This window comes from Lipotes vexillifer, unplaced genomic scaffold (genome assembly GCF_000442215.2).
Source record: "Lipotes vexillifer unplaced genomic scaffold, Lipotes_vexillifer_v1.1 scaffold387, whole genome shotgun sequence".
Classification (NCBI taxonomy): domain Eukaryota; kingdom Metazoa; phylum Chordata; class Mammalia; order Artiodactyla; family Lipotidae; genus Lipotes; species Lipotes vexillifer.
Window position 1 is genome coordinate 3,335,153 of NW_006795399.1, and position 18,817 is coordinate 3,353,969.

General features: G+C 44.9%; 1 protein-coding gene across 1 annotated transcript; it reads left to right on the forward strand.

The window, feature by feature from the left end:
* Positions 1 to 1,784: 1,784 nt before the first annotated feature.
* Positions 1,785 to 13,910, forward strand: NACA (nascent polypeptide associated complex subunit alpha). The gene is made up of 8 exons (XM_007467697.1): positions 1,785 to 2,064; positions 2,951 to 3,022; positions 11,575 to 11,660; positions 12,221 to 12,298; positions 12,589 to 12,735; positions 13,125 to 13,253; positions 13,467 to 13,589; positions 13,782 to 13,910. Exons 2-8 carry the CDS (start codon positions 2,953 to 2,955, stop codon positions 13,794 to 13,796), a joined length of 648 nt encoding a protein of 215 aa, XP_007467759.1. The 5' UTR covers positions 1,785 to 2,064; positions 2,951 to 2,952; the 3' UTR covers positions 13,797 to 13,910.
* Positions 13,911 to 18,817: the final 4,907 nt, after the last annotated feature.

Sequence of the window (18,817 nt, forward strand, 5' to 3'; positions counted from 1 at the left end):
TATAATACAGTCAACACACTGAAATGCCTTTTATTTCTTTCTCTTTTCTAATTTTTTAAGAAAAAATATTAAAGACTATTGTGTAAAATTCCTCATCTGAGCTTCTGTTTACTATGTATTGTTCAGTCTTTTTGGAAAACAGTGACTGGTCAATTAAAACTCCTGAATACAAAATTACTAAAGACTTGGGACTCCTCTGGTGGTCCAGTGGCTGACTCTGTGCTCCCAATGTAGGGGACCCCATTTCCATCCCTGTTCAGGGAACTGGATGCCACATCCTGCAGCTACAAGTTTGCAGACCCAGCGCAGCCAAGTAAATAAAAAATTTTTTTTAATTACTAAAGACTCATTAGTCCATCCTAACTCAGAATGAGTAGAAAGACTGGTATTATGCTTTCAGCAAGAGATGTTTTAGGTTTCCAATATGTCTAGCATTAAAACATTTTAATGCTTTAATATTAGAGCCCTTGATAAAAACCGGTATAATTGCCCATAAAATAAATTATAGAATATATTGTGCTTGTGTAAAAGAGTGTTTGGTTCTTGAAGACAACAGAAACGTAAAGACTTGACTTCCCTAGCTGATTTGCCTTCTCATCCATATATGAGAATTGTAGAAACAAAGGGCACAGAACTGGTTTCCGTCTGCAAACTTGCCCAGTTTATAAAGAAACCCAAAGAAAGAAAATATGTCCTTCCTTAGCTAATCATTAACAGAGTTAGAAAAGTCAGTGGGCTTGCTGGGAAAGAAAGGGGAATGGTCAAAATGTAGTTTTGTTTGTCTAAGGAGATGGTTGGTTATTGCTGGCCCTTTCTTCTGAAGGTAAGTGGACTGCATTGACAAGTCTCCCAGATCACTATTAGGTAGAAATTCTATTAACAATTTTAACACTTTTTAAGTAATGTACATAATTTAATCTTCCTAACAATCCTATGAAGCAGCTACTGTTATCCCCATTTCATACATAAGGAAACTGAGGCATATATGTGTTAATTAAATTGCCGAAGGCCGCCATTAGGTAACCTAGCTGAGATTCAAACAAAGGACTCTGGCTTCAAAATCCATGTTCTTATTCACTCCATAATATTGCCACTCCTATCTAAAGAGAATTTCAGAATTTTTCATTCCTGGTAAACTCCACTATCTCATTTAATCCTAATTCACTAATCCTAATCCTCACTTCACTATGGTAAAATATCAGAAATTTTAAAGTAGGTTTCAAAGCATTGCTTATCTTAAAAGGCAGCCACCATTGTCTTAAAGCCACTAGCTCAAATACTGTTAGCTGGTTTAGGTAATGTATGTGTTGAGTCCTTTTGGAGAGAGGATATGGGAGTCAGGATCCCTAGCCTTTTCATTAACAAAACACTGTTACATTCTACTTTTCAAAAATCCTACTGTATAAAGCGTGGGATCCTGGGCCTCTAGAACGGATGAGTTTCAGGATATAATGTACAAAACAGAAGCAAAAAGAATTGTATATGTGCCTATGTTCTTTTTTCTGAATAGGGGAATTTACACCTTTATAATAATCTCAGTCTAAATTATGTATTATAAAAATAAAATTGAGGATTAACCTAGGTCACAGCTATCTTCCAATGGTGTAAATACAATCTCTGTGGCATTCAGCATTACTTAACACCATATTTTCCTGAATTATTTGAGAAAAGTCAGAAACTAGCAGTAATACTGCTGTGGCTACTTTACCGACGCGGGAGCAGAGTCTGCTTCTCCTACAATTGCCCTTCGCGTATCAAAAATGCCTCGACTTGGGGGACGGGAAGGGGTCGGCTATCTTAGGACTGCATGGCTCAGAAAAGAGAGTTGCTGCCAGGCCAGCGAGTCCTGTTCTAACTTCATACCCTTATTTAGACCTCGTCACCACCCCAGCCTGGAAACACCCGAATGGCTCACTGGCTAAAGGAAGTGACTGCCGGCAGCTCCTGACCCGGAATCGGATCCTGGTCCCGCCCCCTCCGCCAGGCTTCGTTCTGCAACAGGCGTGGGTCACGCTCTCGCTAGCTCTTTTTCTGCCGCCATCTTGGTTCTGCGTTCCCCGCACAGTAAGTGCTGTCTTCGTCACGACTTTTTATCCGTAGCCATCCGCGTTTCTTGCGGGCTGAGCCGCCCCGAGGACTGGAAACTAAGGAGAATTGGAGGTTTTATGGGGCCACCGGGTTCCTGCTTAGCCCTGGGCAGTGTGGCCTTGGGGCCTCCGGACAAAATGGGGTCTGCTGTTGATGTCCTGGCAAAAGCAGGGCAGAAAGGCCGTAGGTCGCGAGTCCAGGGCTGGGGAGTTGGGAGCCGCTGCGGCGTCGGGGATGGCAGTGGGTTGCGTCTGTTGTTGGGAACCGCTTCACGAGAACCTAGAGGAGGTTAAGGGGTCACAGCCTTGGAACAGCCCCCCGCACGCGCGCACACACACACACACGCACTCAGGCACACACCTTTCTTATTGTGACAAGCGAGTGTTGGGACCTAGGACCCCCTGTTTCTCCCCCTGGGTCCCGAAAGTCGGCAAACGGCAGTCCTTGAGGTCCTAGCCCAGGAAGCGGGGTGGGGGGGGCGGGGCGGCGAGGGGAGACGACTGTTCAAGGTAGCGTCTGAAGTCTCCCATCCCGTGCTCAGGAGCCAGACCGCGAGCCTTTCCCTCGGGTGGAGAACGCAGTGGTAATTGCTTCTGTGTGGGATTTGGAGTGTGGAATAAAACGAGTCCCTGGGCACTGGGAAATCCGCTCTCTGCAGAGTGTAGAGGAGCGGTAAAAGGTGGTGGTTCTGCTGATCAAAAATGGGAGGGTTACGTCGTGGTTTTCACCTATTCCAGCTGCTTTGGGACGGTTGTCCCACGCTTATGGTTTTCTAACAGCCCTCCGCAGTTTGAAGCTTGACTCTGGGTTGGGAAGCAGAACGGATCCGAGTCATTTCAGGCCTCCTTTTTATTCCCTTCAGAAATGCCCGGTGAAGCCACAGAAACCGTCCCTGCTACAGAGCAGGAGTTGCCACAGCCCCAGGCTGAGACAGGTAGGTTCCCCTAGACCCCTTGCCCTTGATTAAGATTGTAAGATCGACCCTAAAACTATTTGGTGGGTTAAGTGACAAATAGAATATACTTGTGTTTTTCAGTGTTGACTCTCATTAAAGAATATGGGGCTGCAGCTTTACCAGGGAGTAGAGTCCATAAAAGTAGCTTTCCTGAAAGGACTTGCTTAGAGAGTGGAATAAAAACCGTATATTTAAGATTCGGGAACATTAAAAGCTCCATGGCTAGCTTTGTAGGTTATGAGAGCTGCCTCAAAGGTAGCTCTGTTGTGGAACCCTCCCCTCACGTAGGAAAACTGAGCAGGAAAGGGACTCTGATTCTTACCTGTTGGAACTAGGTGACACACTGGCAGGTCCAGGAGACCTGAGCTTTTGTGAAGTTCCAGCCAGCAGGTTGCAAGGTTTTAGATGGCAGTGCTTGGCATTGTGCCATCATCACATGCCTGGATAAGATGTTTGCTGATGGTAAATGTGTCCTACTGGGCCCCAGGGCCCTCCTAGATTGGTTAACTTGTTTTATGGATTGGTGCTGAGATGTTTCTAGTGTGCTGGAACAGTGCCTGCATCAACAGCTTATCTGGAACCCAGAATTGAAATAGAGCCTTCCTTTGACTGCTCCTCGGCTTTGGGATTAACGAATGTAGAACGTAGTGTAAGGCAGGTTTTGAATTCTGATTAAAATACATTTCTATAAAACTTGAGAAGGGGTAGGAAAAAAAATTTTTTATGGTAGTCTTCTTGCTGATTAGTTGTGCAGAGCTAAATGAAGGAAATTTTCAGGCTGTGCCCTCCATCCTCACCTTTTTTATTCCCCCTTTATGGTAAATTAATTATTTTTTTTAAACTCCACCTGTGAGTTAACGGCAATTTTTATCTCTTTCTGGAATTAAAATAGAGTTGTTTATAGTTGAAAGCATTAAGGTTCTCCCTCCCCACCTGTCTGATTTTAGCAGCTGAAGGGATTAATACAGCTGCTAGCAAAGAAAAAGGAGGGGGCCTCTGAGCTGGGAAGTAAACTATATGAAACCCTTGAACTGCAAGGGACTTAAGGAAGGTAAAAATAAAGGACTGGTCTCTAAAAGATTCTGTAGTTTCAGTGCTAACAAAACTTTAGAGAATCTCAACTTGATTTTACAAATGTGGAGACTGAAATTCAGATGAATTTAGAATAATCTGGATCAAGCTTCAAAATTAATGCTATTTGCTTCTGAAGCAATCCTTAGTGCTGTTAAACTTATTCCTGAATATTCTGAGATTGCACAGTAGGTTAGATGATAATATTAAGTAAGCGCCAGTGATGAACACTTGGAGTTTTTTTAATACATAACTATAATTAAATAATTATTAGAATGAATGAGGAAACTGACTCGGGATTCGTTATGGTGCCTAAAGCAAGTAATTTGGGCCTTAATCCCATCTTGAGGTCCAGTGAGATGAAAACATTCTAAGTTTCAAATTCTGATTAATATGTTTGAGGACATTTGCACTGTAATCATAAGACTTTCACCTACCAGCTCTTGAGGAAAAACTGCTTGAGCCACCTGTCTTTTCTGTAGTTGGGATACTTTTGGTTCAGTGAATTTGGATGCTATAAGTTTTTTGGTTTTTTTTTTTTTTAAATAATACTCCCTTCTAGGTGTTGAGCATTTGTTGGTCTAATCCTTTGTTACCTCCTGATTAGTAAGCATGGTATTTTTTCATCATTTCGAAAATCTTTTGCTTAGGTTTGCTCTAGTGCAGATGGTGCCTATTTTGGCAGAATGGCATACTCATCCGGATTAAGGGGTGGGGATCCAATGTATTTTCTCCACTCCAGTTCCCTACTTTCAAAATAGAACCACAGTCTGGTTTATCAGGTTGAGTTACAGTTTCATAATACAGTTCCTACCCTTGTGACTAAGCTGTCTCTCGTGGTCTAATTCATCTTAGATTGATGTTTGGAGACTTAACATTACTTAGAGACTGTAGAGTCCACCCATTTGTGGCTGGCTTCTTGTTTGACTTGGGTAAGTAAAATGAGGTATAGGGAGGCTAAGTGAAGTAGTATTTAATATACAGTATTAAGAGTCAGATTTTTCCTGACTTAGTGGAAGCCTGAGCATTAAAAGTCCTGTTTTTTATCATTCAGCTCTGATTCCCCGTCATTATTGCCACTGACTATCTTCCTTGTTCCAGTTTTCAGTATTTGTTTCAGTTAGTTCATGCTCCTTGGGTAGACAGGGTAGAACTGTTCTAGTGGTGATTCTATGGCCTGTGAGAAAGACTTAGGGTTTGTTTGAGGGGGGAAGGGAAGAGCACAGCTGGGAAAGGGTAGAAAGCATGCTGTTCCCAGCTTACTTCTGGGCCTGTGCTCCCCATTTAGAGACTAATAGGCTGCTCTTAGACTGTTCTTCACCCTAAAATATTTCACTTAACTTTAGTAGAACTTGGGAAATGTGGGAGATGAGGAGAGGGATGTATTCTTACTTGACCACTGAAGTATGTTTGGGGAGGATTGCTGTTGCTTGTCACCTTCGTCTAATCCTGTATGGTGACTTTAATTCTCAGATTTAAAATTCCAATGTTTTCTGTGAGGCATGTTGTACCAAGTTGGGCTGTATAACTCACCTTTGTTTTTTTCCTTCCCTTTCCTCCTTTATCCTCTTTTTTTTTTTTTTTTTTTTTTTTTTTTTTTTCCTCCCCCACTGGTCATCTTCTGCCCTTCTCCCCACTCCTACCAACACCGCAAAATTGTTTTCTCATTTATGGCACCCTTAGCAATCATCCAGACAAGGCATTCTCCTCGGTGGTCCAGATAGAAATGGCAAAACTCACTGACCTTTAAACAAACATTTCTTTTTTTTTTTTTTTTTTTTTTTTTTTTGCTTTTGTCCTCCAGCTTTGCTTCCTGTGTCTTCAGCCTTGAGTGTCAGTGCTGCTTTAGGGCAGCCTAAACCTACCCCTACCCCTACCCCTCCTTGTTCCCTGGCCTCCCAGCAATGCCCTCTGGCAGCCCCTAACCAGCCTTCCTCATTCCTTTCTCCCTCTACTATTGCCTCAACCCCTTTTGAAGCTCCTTTTCCTGAGTCATCCACTGGGACAGCCCTGCCTTTGGGAGCTGCCCCTCCCCCCTCTGGCACCCCAGCTTTCCTGCCAAACCTAATAGGGCCTCCCATCTCCCCAGCTGCCTTAGCTCTGGCCTCTCCCATAATAACTCCAACTCTGAAAGGTGTTCATTCCTCTTCAGCTCCCTTGGCTCTGGTGGCCTTGGCTCCCCACTCAGTTCAGAAGAGCTCTGGCTATCCACCTAACCCTCCTAGTTCACCTCCTTCAGTTGCTGTGATTGACTCAGGGTCAGTGACGTCTCTATCAGCTCCAGTTGCTTCCTCAGAACCAAAGCCCTCTCCTCTTCAAGCTCCCTCTCAAGTAGTCCCTAATCCAAAAGATACCCCCAGCCCTCCAGGTATAGTCAGTTCTGTTTCTTCCCGTCTTGTAACTCCTTTGGTCTCTCTTCAGTCTGGACTAGCTTCATGTCCTCAGACACCACCTGCCACTCCCTTAGCCATCCCTTCCCCTCAGGTCAAAGGCATCCCTATTTCCTCAGCTCTGACTTCTCCACAAAACCCTGCAAGCCTCAGCCTAAAGGGACCCCTTAGTCCACCTGCTGCTTTATCTCTTTCAACTCAGTCTATTCCTGTGGCTCCTCATACCCCCCCAGTTTTCCTCACTTCTCTTGGTTCTCCTGTTCAACCTTCAGGTTCTAATATTCTGTCAGATCCCATAGAGGATACTGTTTCTGTAGATCGTTCTTCCACGGGTACCTCTTACCCTTCTCAGAGATCTCTAATTCCTCCCCTTCTTTACAAAAATGACGTGGTTCCTACTGCTGAGGCTGCTTTTCCAGTGGGAGCTCCAACTTCCCCTCTGGCTCTGTCTGCTGACAAAGGCCTCTCTGCTATCACTGACATAGCTTCTTCCAATGTAGCTACCTCTTCTCTGTTGTTTCCTACAGCCTCTCTGATTCTCAAAGACTCTCCTAGTGCTGCTCATCAACCTTTGGTGGCCCAGATTCTTGGTTCTTCTCCAGGGAGGCCAGGCTTGAAAGAAGCTCCTGTTTCTTCTGTTGGAAGCACCCCACTTGGGATGGCTAACTCCTCTACAGTTTCTGCAGCATCTGTTACCTTGGAGGTAGCTACTTGTGTCTCTCTTCCAGTTTCATCAGGTCCCATGAGCAGTAATGACTCAGTTTCCCAAACTGCCTTGGTTATGGCACCTGTGGCTCCCAAAGAGCTTCCTACTCCTGAGGTAACCACCACTCTGGGGATACCAGTCTCTCAACCTCTGCCAGCCCCCGAGAACCCCAAAAGTCTCCCTGTTTCACCAGCCCTGGCAGCCCCTAAAACTCTCCCTTCTCTCCAAAGTACATCATCTTCTCTGGAGATAGCTCTTTCTCCTGAAGCCACCTTAGCAAAGAAAAGCTTCCTAGAGCCTCTCCCTCTGGTTAAGCCAGCCAGTACTACTACTTCTTCTCTGGGGGTCAACTCCCCAACCTCTATAATCAAGACAGATTCTTATGCAAGCCCAGATCCAACTAGTCTGCTGCTCAAAAGTTCTCTCACTACCCCAATTGTAACTGCATTTCCTTTGGAAAGCACTGCCATTGATGGAATGGCTCCTACAACTGCCAAAGGTACCTCCACTCCTATACCTGTAGCCAGTCCTTTTCTAGAAGGAGCTGTCTCTTTAGATTCTAAAAGCCACCCTGCCAAGAAGAGTACTTCCACTCTTACTACTTTACCTTTGGTCCCTCCAACCTCTGAAAGTTGCCCTCTGGCTCCAGCTGTGACTTTATCTCCCCAGAATGTGTCTACTTCTCCAGCTACTGTGGCACAGGTCCCTGAAATTCCCAAGTCTGAGTCTTTTCCCCCTCTTCCTCCAGCTGGTACTCCTCAAGGTGCAAAGAAAGTTCATGGTATTTCTCAAACTTCAGCATTGGCACCTGTGGCTTCCTCTCCTGAAGGGTACCCAACTGAGGATTCTGGTGCTTCTGTTACTGCATCTTCCAAAGGAACTTATCTAACTGACTCCCCATCTCCTTTAGGGACTAGTGTGTCTCCTCAAACCAAAATAACTCCAACCAAGAAGGGTTCAGCTACTACTACCTTAAGTCTTGCTCCTTCTGTTTCTAAAAGTGTACCTGCTATCCCTGATACTCCTGCTGGAAATCTGTCATTCACTATTTCTCCAGTTGAACCTTCCTCTCTTCCAGAGGCCAATCTTTCTTTTCATGTCCGTAAAGGATCACTAGCCAAGAAGCATTCCCCTACTCCCCCATCCCCCAAAGAGGCTCCCATTCCCCTACCTATGTCTTCTCCTTCCCCCAAAGCGGGGCCAGCAACCCCATCCCCTAAAGAAACCCTAACTCCTCCAGCTGTGACTCCTTCCTCCCCCAAAGGAGCCCCAGCAACCCCATCTCCCAGAGAGTCCCCAGCTACCCCATCTCCCAAAGAGGCCCCCACTCCCTCAGTTGTGGCTCCTCCTTCCCCCAAAGGGGGACCAGCAACCTCATTACCTAAAGAGACCCCCACTCCTCCAGCTGTGACTCCTTCCTCCCCCAAAGGAGTCCCAACTACCCCACCTCCCAAAGGAGCCCTTACTTCCCCCAAAGGGGGCCCAGCAACCCCATCTCCCAAAGAGCCCCTCACTCCGTCAGCTGCAGCTCCTCCCTCTCCCAAAGGGGGCCCCACAACCACATCTCCCGAAAGAGCCCCAGCTACCCCACCTCCAAAGGGGGGCTCCACTCCCCCAGCTGTGGCTCCTCCCTCCCCTAAAGGAGGCCCAGCAACTTCATCTCCCAAAGAGGCTCCTGTTCCCTCAGCTCTGACTCCTTCCTCCCTCAAAGGGACTCCAGCCCCCATAAGAGCTCCGGCTATCCCACCTCCCAGAGAGGATTCCACTCCCCCAGCTGTGGTTCCTCCCTCCCCCAAAGGAGGCGCAGCAACTCCATCTCCCAAAAGAGCCTCAGCCACCCCACCTCCCAAAAGAGATTCCACTCCCCCAGCTATGGTTCCTCACACCCCCAAAGAGGCCCCAGCAACTCCACTCAGAGGAGCCTCTACTCCCTCAACTGCGGCTCCTCCCTCTCCAAAAAAGGCCCCAGCAACTCCATCACTCAAAGGAATCCCCACTCCCTCAGCTGTGGCTCCTCCCTCCCCCAAAGGGGGCCCAGCAACTCCATCTCCCAAAAGAGCCCCAGCTACTTCACCTCTCAAGGGAGACCCTACTCCCCCATCTGTGGCTCCTCCCTCCCCCAAAAGAGCCTCAGCAACTCTGGTCCCCAAAGAGTCTCCAACCCCAGACCCCAAAGAAGTCCCCACTTCCCCAGCCATGGCTCCTTCCTCCCCCAAAGGGGGCCCAGCAACTCCATCTCCCAGAAGAGCCCCACCTGCCCCACCTCTCAGAGGAGACCCTACTCCGCCATCTGTGACTCCTCCCTCCCCAAAAAGAGCCTCAGCAACTCCAGCCCTCAAAGAGGTCCCTAGTCCCTCAGCTGTAACTCCTTCCTCCCCGCAAAAGTCTCTAGCCCTGAAAGGGGGGCCAGCAACCTCATCCGCCAAAGGGGCTCCCACTCCCCCAGCTGTGATTCCTCCCTCCCCCAAAGAGGCCTGTACTTCCCCAGTTTCAGTCACATGTCCCTTGGGGTCCACTGCACCTCAGGCATCTAAAGGGCCCCCAATAAAGAAAGGCCCCACAGCTCTCAAAGCAGTGCTTGATGCTCCATCTCTAGAAAGTGCACCAGTCATCACAGCTCCCACTCAGAAGAGTTCTGTTTCACCTCCTGTGTGCCCAGATCCCTCAGCTCAGAATGGTACTAAAGGATCCCTTCCTACAGTGGCTCCAGCTCCTCTACTGACAGTCTGCACTCAGAAAGGTTCTTCTCCAAAGGCTCCAAAAGCCCTCCCTATTTCTCTCTTAAAGGGCAAAGACTCTTTCCATTCCCCAAAGGGCCCCTTGGCTCCTCCTGAGTCTGAGACGTCTACCCCTTCAGCAGCAGCTGCCCCAGAGAAGGTCCTTCCTAAAGCTGGATCTGCATCTGTCTCTCCAGCACCTACCCCATCAGTCTCTCTGCCTCTTGCTCCCTCCCCAGTTTCCCCTCTGCTCCCTAAACAGCAATCTCTGCCGTCCTCACCTGGGCTGGTGCTGGAATCACCCCGTAAGCCCTCAGCCCCTGCTGATGAGGATGAGCTGCCGCCTCTGATTCCCCCGGAGCCAATCCCGGGGGGAGTGCCTTTCCAGCCGGTCCTCGTCAACATGCCCACCCCCAAACCTGCTGGGATCCCTGCCCCAACCCCCTCTGCCAAGCAGCCTGTTCTGAAGAATAATAAGGGTATTTGCCTTGGTTTGCCGTGTGCATGGTGTGTTGCCCACAACCCTCCGGGGGCTACCCACCGATACTAACCGTAGGATGCGCCGCTTTCTCCAGTATATCTGCTTGTGTTTGGATGTAGAACGATAAGTATAAATCCAAAAGCTCTAGGAATATGAAACAGAATCTTGGTTTTCACCTCAGATAGTCTGTTGTATACCATCCTGTGTAATGTGGTTCAGACTAACTCTGGATCTGTCATCTTTTTTACCTAACTGATCTGACATTGAAAACCAAGACCTTCTAGACCTTTAATTTACTCTAAACTCTACTATATCACTAACTTTGTCCCTGGGCCTGGGATTTGCTAAAATATTGGGAAATCTAGAACTACTTGAATTTCTTTTCACATCTTAGACTTAGTAATAACCAGTGCCCAGGGACTCCCTTTTCTTAAAAGACCTATTTTTCCTAGCCTGGGAATGGTGCAGGTGTATGCTTTTTCCCTTAGTAGTCTATTGATGCTTGGCCTTTGAATTGAGGGAAACTTAAATATGTGAATTATTTTTGGAAGAAAATATCTAGTAGAGGTGGCTACAGAACTGTAGATCAGCATTTTTGAGAATCTTCAAGCTGTGTTGATTAGATCAAACTGCTAGGGTGAGTGGTTTGAAAATAAGGCTAAATGTGTGTACACAACTGCTTTTGGCCTCCCCCACCCAGTTTAAAGGATGAGGAGAAATCATCCCCCACCCCACCCCGCCTCCACAGTGTGATCTTACTTTTTTTTCACTTAAGTATATCTGGAGGCACCTTGTTTACCAGAACCTTTCTAAGACGGTTGGGCTCTTGGGTAGAATCTGGCGTTACATAAGTCATTGGTGTTTACCTGTGCCAAGAAGTGAAGACCTTGAGGGAAAGGAAGCAGTTACATAAACTGCTCGGCTGTATCTAGTAATTACCTCTCATTTCTGGGGCTGGGTCTTTAATAGATGTGTACACACTAGTTAGTGACTGAGTTGGGGGCTATCGTATCAGTACGAGCTGGCTTCATACAAGTCAGTTGGTTTACACTTAATTTTGCGAGGTCTAGCATAAGCCAGTGACGTCTAGTCTGGGGAGGCCATGGTGAGGTGCCTCTTCCTTGTAATCTTTACTATAAAATAGTAAAAGTTACTTGTCTTCTTAGGGTCTGGAACAGAATCTGATAGTGATGAATCAGTACCAGAGCTTGAGGAACAGGATTCTACACAGGCAACCACACAACAAGCCCAGGTAGGTATTCTCTTTTTTTTTTCTTTTTTTTTTTTAAATAAATTTACTTATTTATATTTGGCTGAATTGGGTCTTCGTTGCTGCGCGTGGGCTTTCTCAAGTTGCGGTGAGCGAGGTTTACTCTTTGTTGCGGTGCGTGGGCTTCTCATTGTGGTGGCTTCTGTTGTGGAGCGCGGGCTCTAGGCACACAGGCTTCAGTAGTTGTGGCACATGGGCTCAGTAGTTGTGGCTCACAGGCTCTAGAGCACAGGCTCAGTAGTTGTGGCACACGGGCTTAGTTGCTCCGCGGCATGTGGGATTTTGCCAGACCAGGGCTCAAACCTGTGTCCCCTGCATTGGTAGGTGGATTCTTAACCACTGCACCAGGTGGGTATTCTCTTAACTTACTAGTGTAAGTACTAGTAAGTTAAGGAAGTCAAGGAAGCATTGGAGGACCAGTGTTGATCAGAGAAGCTGACATGTATTTGGAGCTGTGAACCTTCATAAAGGGAAAACCACATGGGGATTGTGGTATCCAGGTCTTATATTCCAGTTTACTCATAGCTGTTTGATCTTCTTAGCTGGCAGCGGCAGCTGAAATCGATGAAGAACCAGTCAGTAAAGCAAAACAGAGCCGGAGTGAAAAGAAGGCACGGAAGGTAAGAGTTTACGTCATAAAGAAGGATCAAAGGTGGTGGTGATGAAGCACCTTTCGAGAGGGGAAACTGTAGCGGAACTCTTGGTAGTGGTAGAATCACGTTTAGTTAAACTAACAGAAGTTAACTATGGCAGAAAGCCCAGGAGGCCTGGAAATCAATTCTCTATTGCTATATAAACTTTTCTTAGCCCACAGAAAGTCTTTGCTTAGAATGTAGTTTTATTATGTTCCTTACTTCCTGAAGCTGCTTCTAAAGAAGTTGAAAACCTGATGTTCTTTTTTATTCTTTAGGCTATGTCCAAACTGGGTCTTCGACAGGTTACAGGGGTTACTAGAGTCACTATCCGGAAATCTAAGAATATCCTTTTTGTCATCACAAAACCAGATGTATACAAGAGCCCGGCTTCAGATACCTACATAGTTTTTGGGGAAGCCAAGGTAAGGAAAGTTCTTGGGAGTTGCTCTAGACCAGGGTTTCTCAACCTCAGAGCTATTGACATTTTGGGTCAAATAATTCTTTGTTGTGGAAGGGCTGTCTGTTTAGCAACATCACTTGCAGTGTGATGACCAACAAAATCTCCAGACTTTTGACAGATGTCCCCTGGGGAACAAAATCACCCCCCAGTGGAGAACCACTGCTTTAGACCTAAGTTATTTCTTTGTCTGCAGTAATATATAATCCAAGTGAGGCCACGTGATTTAAAGATACATAGTAATTTAATGTAAAGTGAGTTTAAGAGCAGGAGTTTGGAAAAGATATAAATGATTTCTTTGATTTGCTGCTGATCAATCTACTCACATGAATCTCTCTATTTTCTGCCCTATAGATCGAGGATTTATCTCAGCAGGCACAGTTAGCAGCTGCTGAGAAATTCAAAGTTCAAGGTGAAGCTGTCTCAAACATTCAAGAAAACACACAGACTCCAACTGTACAAGAGGAGAGTGAAGAGGAAGAGGTATATAAGGAAATCTTCTGTGCTTTTAATCCTCACAAGATAATACTATGTTTGTATTGATGGGTGGATTCTATATTATTTTAGGCTCTTGAACTCCATTGAGTTAAGTAGCTTTTGAGTTATATTAAGAGCTAGATTCAGGAGATGCCTGACAGAACTACTGAAGTTGTTCTTGCCTTTAGTTTATTAAGTGTTTTTTGCTCTCTCTTTTAGGTTGATGAAACAGGTGTGGAAGTTAAGGACATAGAATTGGTCATGTCACAAGCAAATGTGTCGAGAGCAAAGGCAGTCCGAGCCCTGAAGAACAACAGTAATGATATTGTAAATGCTATTATGGTAAGTGTCCAAGCCTTTATTCCTTGACTCCCTCTGCCCTAACCAATCGTGGGTGACTTTATTTTCTGTGCTTAATATCAGCCAATTAGGAAGCCTCTTTCCAAAGCCTTTTCTGAGTTGCCTCAGGTTTTAGTGACCTGAATTCTCTCAATTTGCCTGTAACCACCTCTGATGATCTCTTTTCTCTTACAGGAATTAACAATGTAACCATCTTGAAAAGAGGACCTTTTTTGGTGTTTCAAAAGAGTAACTGCAGCTGGGTTTGAAATTTGTACTGTTTCTATCATTAATAAAGTTATGGCTTCTTGTTGGATGAACTCAGTGGGTGCTTGATCTCTTCCCCCCAAAAAAACATGAAAGCTCTAGAAATGAAAAGGTTTAGTACTTCAGGTTCCCCTCTTAAAACCTCAGCCTTTTCACCTCTTGTGAGAAGATAACTGTTCAGGCTATCTATTAGGAACTTCTTGTTCTCAGAGACAACTGAAAGTTTCTCATTTCTTTCCCAGATGTTAACTAGTAGCAAATCCCGATTATTCTTACTCACTTTTTTAAAATAAATTTATTTACTTTTTATTATTTATTTTTGGCTGCATTGGGTCTTCGTTGCGGTGCACAGGCTTCTCATTGCAGAGCATGGAGGCACGCAGGCTTAGTTGCTCCGCGACATGTGGGATCTTCCCAGACCAGGGCTCAAACCTGTGTCCCCTGCGTTGGCAGGCGGATTCTTAACCACTGCGCCACCAGGGAAGTCCCTGATTCTTCTTTATTTAATAATTATCCCCTTCTCTGACCTGCGATCTTTCTGAATACATATTGGGCCCCGTCTGGCCTCTGTGGCAAGCATTTCATGTTGGTTACATCTTGTCATGTAAGAGCTTGGGACAGAGTTGGAGAGAATGCATAATGGATGGGGGTGAAATGACAGTACTTTGTAGCAAATGAAAAGGTACCTCATGAAGGAGAGATTTTGACTATTGATATACAGTACAGGCACTCTGCTCTTAGACATACACTGTACAGGCATATATTAATCTACAAAGTAAATTATGATTAGGGTAGCCATAGTTATGCTAGGATAATAAATGAAAACCAGAACTGTACCAGGCAAACTGGTGCATACAATTAGCCAGTTTGTGATAAATATAGATAGCTCTATAGAAGTCCTAAGAAGAATAAAATTTTTGCGTTTAGGTTGTTAGGAAATGGTTTGGGGGAAAGTGGAGGGCTTAAAATTTGGAAATAGGAAGGCTGCAAGTAAATGTAGAGTCAAGAATCCTAAAATGAATAAGTGGTAAGACACTTAGAACGAATATTAGAATAAGAATAAATTAGACTAACATTGCTGAAGGCTTTTGGAACTAAAGTTTAGATCTTTTTATTATTGATTATTCTCTCAATCTCTGAGAAAGTAGGCATTATTTTAGCAGTTGTGATTAAAAGCTGAGGACCAAAGAGGTTAAATGACTTCCGCAAAGACCAGAGCCCTTATGCTGTGGTAGCCTACTCTGGAGAAGCACAGATGGGTGTCTGGGGGAGGAGGAGGATCTGCTTCCATTTCACTGGAGTAGAACAAATTAGATCATTAAATGAACAAAGTCTCATGAGGCTAAAGTTTGCCAAGTCTGAGTCAGCCTAGTAATTCTCATTTCAGGAAGAAATTAGGGATATTAACTCATTTCCTCACCCTTCCCTCGACAGAGTTAACAAACTGCCAATTCTTGGTTACATTTTTAGAGAAGTATCATGTTGAAGGCTGTTACTGCCACTGGTAACTGTAATGCTCTTTATTCCCACCTCAAAGACCTTGCTATTGCTACCCCTTCTACCATGTATAACTGGCAAACCTCAAGAGATGTGGGTTCGGTTGCAGACCGCCACAATAAACAAATATCACAATACAGTGAGTCATGAATTTTTTTTGGTTTTCCAGTGCATATAGAAGTTATGTATACACTACATTGTAGTCTATTAGTGTGTGATACCATTATGTCTAAAAAAACAGTGTACAGCAAGTCCCCTACATATGAATGAGTTCTGTTCTGAGAGCACATTCATAAGTCCAATTTGTTCGTAAGTCCAATAATTAGCCTAGGTACCCAACTAACAATCGGCTATGTAGTATAGTACTGTACTGTAACAGGTTTATAATATTTTTCACACAATACCTAAAAAGCAAACATTTTTAATCTTACAGTACAGTACCTTGAAAAGTAAAGTAGTACAGTACCTTGAAAAGTACAGTAGTACAGTACAAGCTGGCATACAGGGGCTGGCATCGAGTGAACAGGCAAGAAGAGTTACTGGAGGACGGAGAGGAGGTGGGAGATGGTAGAGCTGAAGGACCGTCAGCAGTAGGAGACAGGGCAAGCTACAATTTCACTCGCCTGACATTGATGGCACAGGTTCCGGTTCCTTGCTGGTTTCAATTCCATCTATCCCCTTGAAAAAACAATCCAGTGATGTGTTCTGGTTCCTTGCTGGTTTCAATTCCATCTATCTCCTTGAAAAAACAATCCAGTGATGTCTGGGTAATAGCTCTTTTTTTCTAGTCATAGATGACACGGTAGCACTGGATCGCTTTCTGAACGGCTGCTGCAGCCTTCGTGTACCGTTCTATGTTCAGGTCCTGTGCCTCAAAAACTAACAGTGCTGCCTCAAGTAAAGAAAGTCCCCTGGCCATTTCCTGTGTTGTGAATCTCTTCGGTTCTTCAGTTACTTCTTCCTCTTGTCTCTTCATCCTTTCTCTGGGCCTCCAATTCCATTGTTACCACTTGGTGCTTGTTAGCAGTACCAGCTACATCACCGCTGCTTTAACCTTGCTTCTGGACATCCTGGGCTTGGTAAAGATACTGTACTACTGTACTGTATATAGTACTGTACAGTAAAGTACACAGAAGCACAACCACTTTTGGATGAACGCATGTGACAACATACACCAGACACATGAACTAACTTATGTGACTGGACAAGCGAACACATGTTTGCATCTTGAAAGTTCTCAACTTGAAGGTTCGTATGTAGGGGACTTACTGTACAGGCCAGTGGTTAAGACTCCACGCTTCCACTGCAGGGGGCGCAGGTTCGATCACTGGTCAGGGAACTAAGATCCCACATGCCGTGCAGCATGGACAAAAAAATAATTAAAATAGTGTACATACCTTACTTAAAGAATACTTTATTGCTAAAAAATTCTATCATCTGAGCCTTTGAGTCATAATTTTTCTTTTTACTGGTGGAGGGAGGGTCTTGTTGAAGGCTACTGACTGATCAGGTGGGGATTTCTGAAGGTTGGGGTAACTATTTTTTTGGCCACACCACATGACTTGCAGGATCTTAGTTCCCTGACCAGGGATAGAACCCCGGTCCTCAGCAGTGAGAGTGTGGAGTCCTAACCACTGGACCACCAGGGAACTCCCTGGGGTAACTTCCTTAAATAAGACAACAATGAAGTTTGCCACATCGATTGACTTTTCCCTTCACAAACGATTTCTCTGCAATGCTGTTTTGATAGCATTTTCACCCACAGCACTTATGTCAAAATTGGAGTCAATCTTCTCAAACCCCACTGCTGCTATATCAACTAAGTCTATGAAGTATTCTAAATTCTTTGTTGTCATTTCAAAATCTTCACAGTGTCTTCAGCAAGAGTAGATTCCATCTCGAGGAACTACTTTGCTCATCCATAATAAGCAACTCATCCATTCACGTTCTATCATGAGATTGCAGCAATTCAGGTACATCTTCAGGCTCCACTTCTTATTCTAGTTCTCTTGCTGTTTCCACATCGGCAGTTACTTCCTCCACTGAAATCTTGAACCCCTTAAAGTCATTCGTGAGTGTTGGAATGAACTTCCAAACTCTTGTTTAATATTGATGTTTTGACCTCTTCTCATGAATCACTAATGTTCTTCATGGCATCTGGAATGGTGAATCTTTTCGAGAAGGTTTTCAATTTACTTTGCCCAGATCCACCAGAGGAATCACTATGGCAGCTATAAGCCTTACAAAATGTATTTCTTAAGTCATAAGACTTGAAATTACCTCTTGATTCCTGGACTGCAGAATGGATGTGTTAGGTGTGAAAACAACATTAACTTCACTGTACATCTGTCAGAGCTCTTGGGTGACCAGGTGCATTGTCAATGAGCAGTAGTATTTTGAAAGGAATCTTTTTTCTGGCAGTAAGTCAACAGTGGGTTTAAAGTATTCAGTAAACCATGTTGTAAATAGATGTGCTGTCATCCAGGCTCTGTTGTCCCAGTTACAGAGCACAGGCAGAATAGACTTAGCATAATTTTTAAGAGCCCTAGGATTTCTGGAATGGATGATAAATGAGCACTGGCTTCAACTTAAAAGTCACCAGCTGCATTATCCCCTAACAAGAGAGTCAGCCTGTCCTTTGAAACTTTGAAGCCAGGCATTGACTTCTCTCTACCTATGAAAGTCCTGCATGGTATCTTCTTCCAATATAAAGCTGTTTTGTCTACACTGAAAATCTGTTTAGTATAGCCACCTTCATTAATTACCTGAGCTAGATCTTCTGGATAACTTTCTGCAGCTTCTACATCAGCACATGCTGCTTCACCTTGCCCTTTTATGTCATGGAGATGGCTTACTTCCTTAAACCTCATGAACCAACCTCCACCAATGTCACATTTTTCTTCTGCAGCTTCCTCACCTCTGCACCTTCATCAAATCTAAGAGAGTTGGGGCCTTGCTCTGGATTAGGCTTTGGTTTAAGGGAATGTTGTGGGTTTGATCTAATGTCCAAACCACTAAAAATTCTCCATGTCAGCAGTAAGACAGTTTTGCTTTCTTTTGTGTGTTACTGGAGCAGCACTAATTTACTTTAAGAACTTTTTCATTGCATTCACAACTTGGCCAACTGTTTGGTGTAATTTAGGCCTAGCTTTCGACCTATTTCTGCTTTTGACATGGCTTCCTCACTAAGTTTAATCATTTCTAGCTCTACATTTAAAAAGAGAGATGTGGGCTTCCCTGGTGGCGCAGTGGTTAAGAATCCGCCTGCCAGTGCAGGGGACACGGGTTCGAGCCCTGGTCCGGGAAGATCCCACATGCCATGGAGCAACTAAGCCTGTGTGCCACAACTACTGAGCCTGCGCTCTAGAGCCCGTGCGCCACAACTACTGGAGCCCATGTGCCTAGAACCTGTGCTCTGCAGCAAGAGAAGCCACCGCAATGAGAAGCCCACGCACCACAACAAAGAG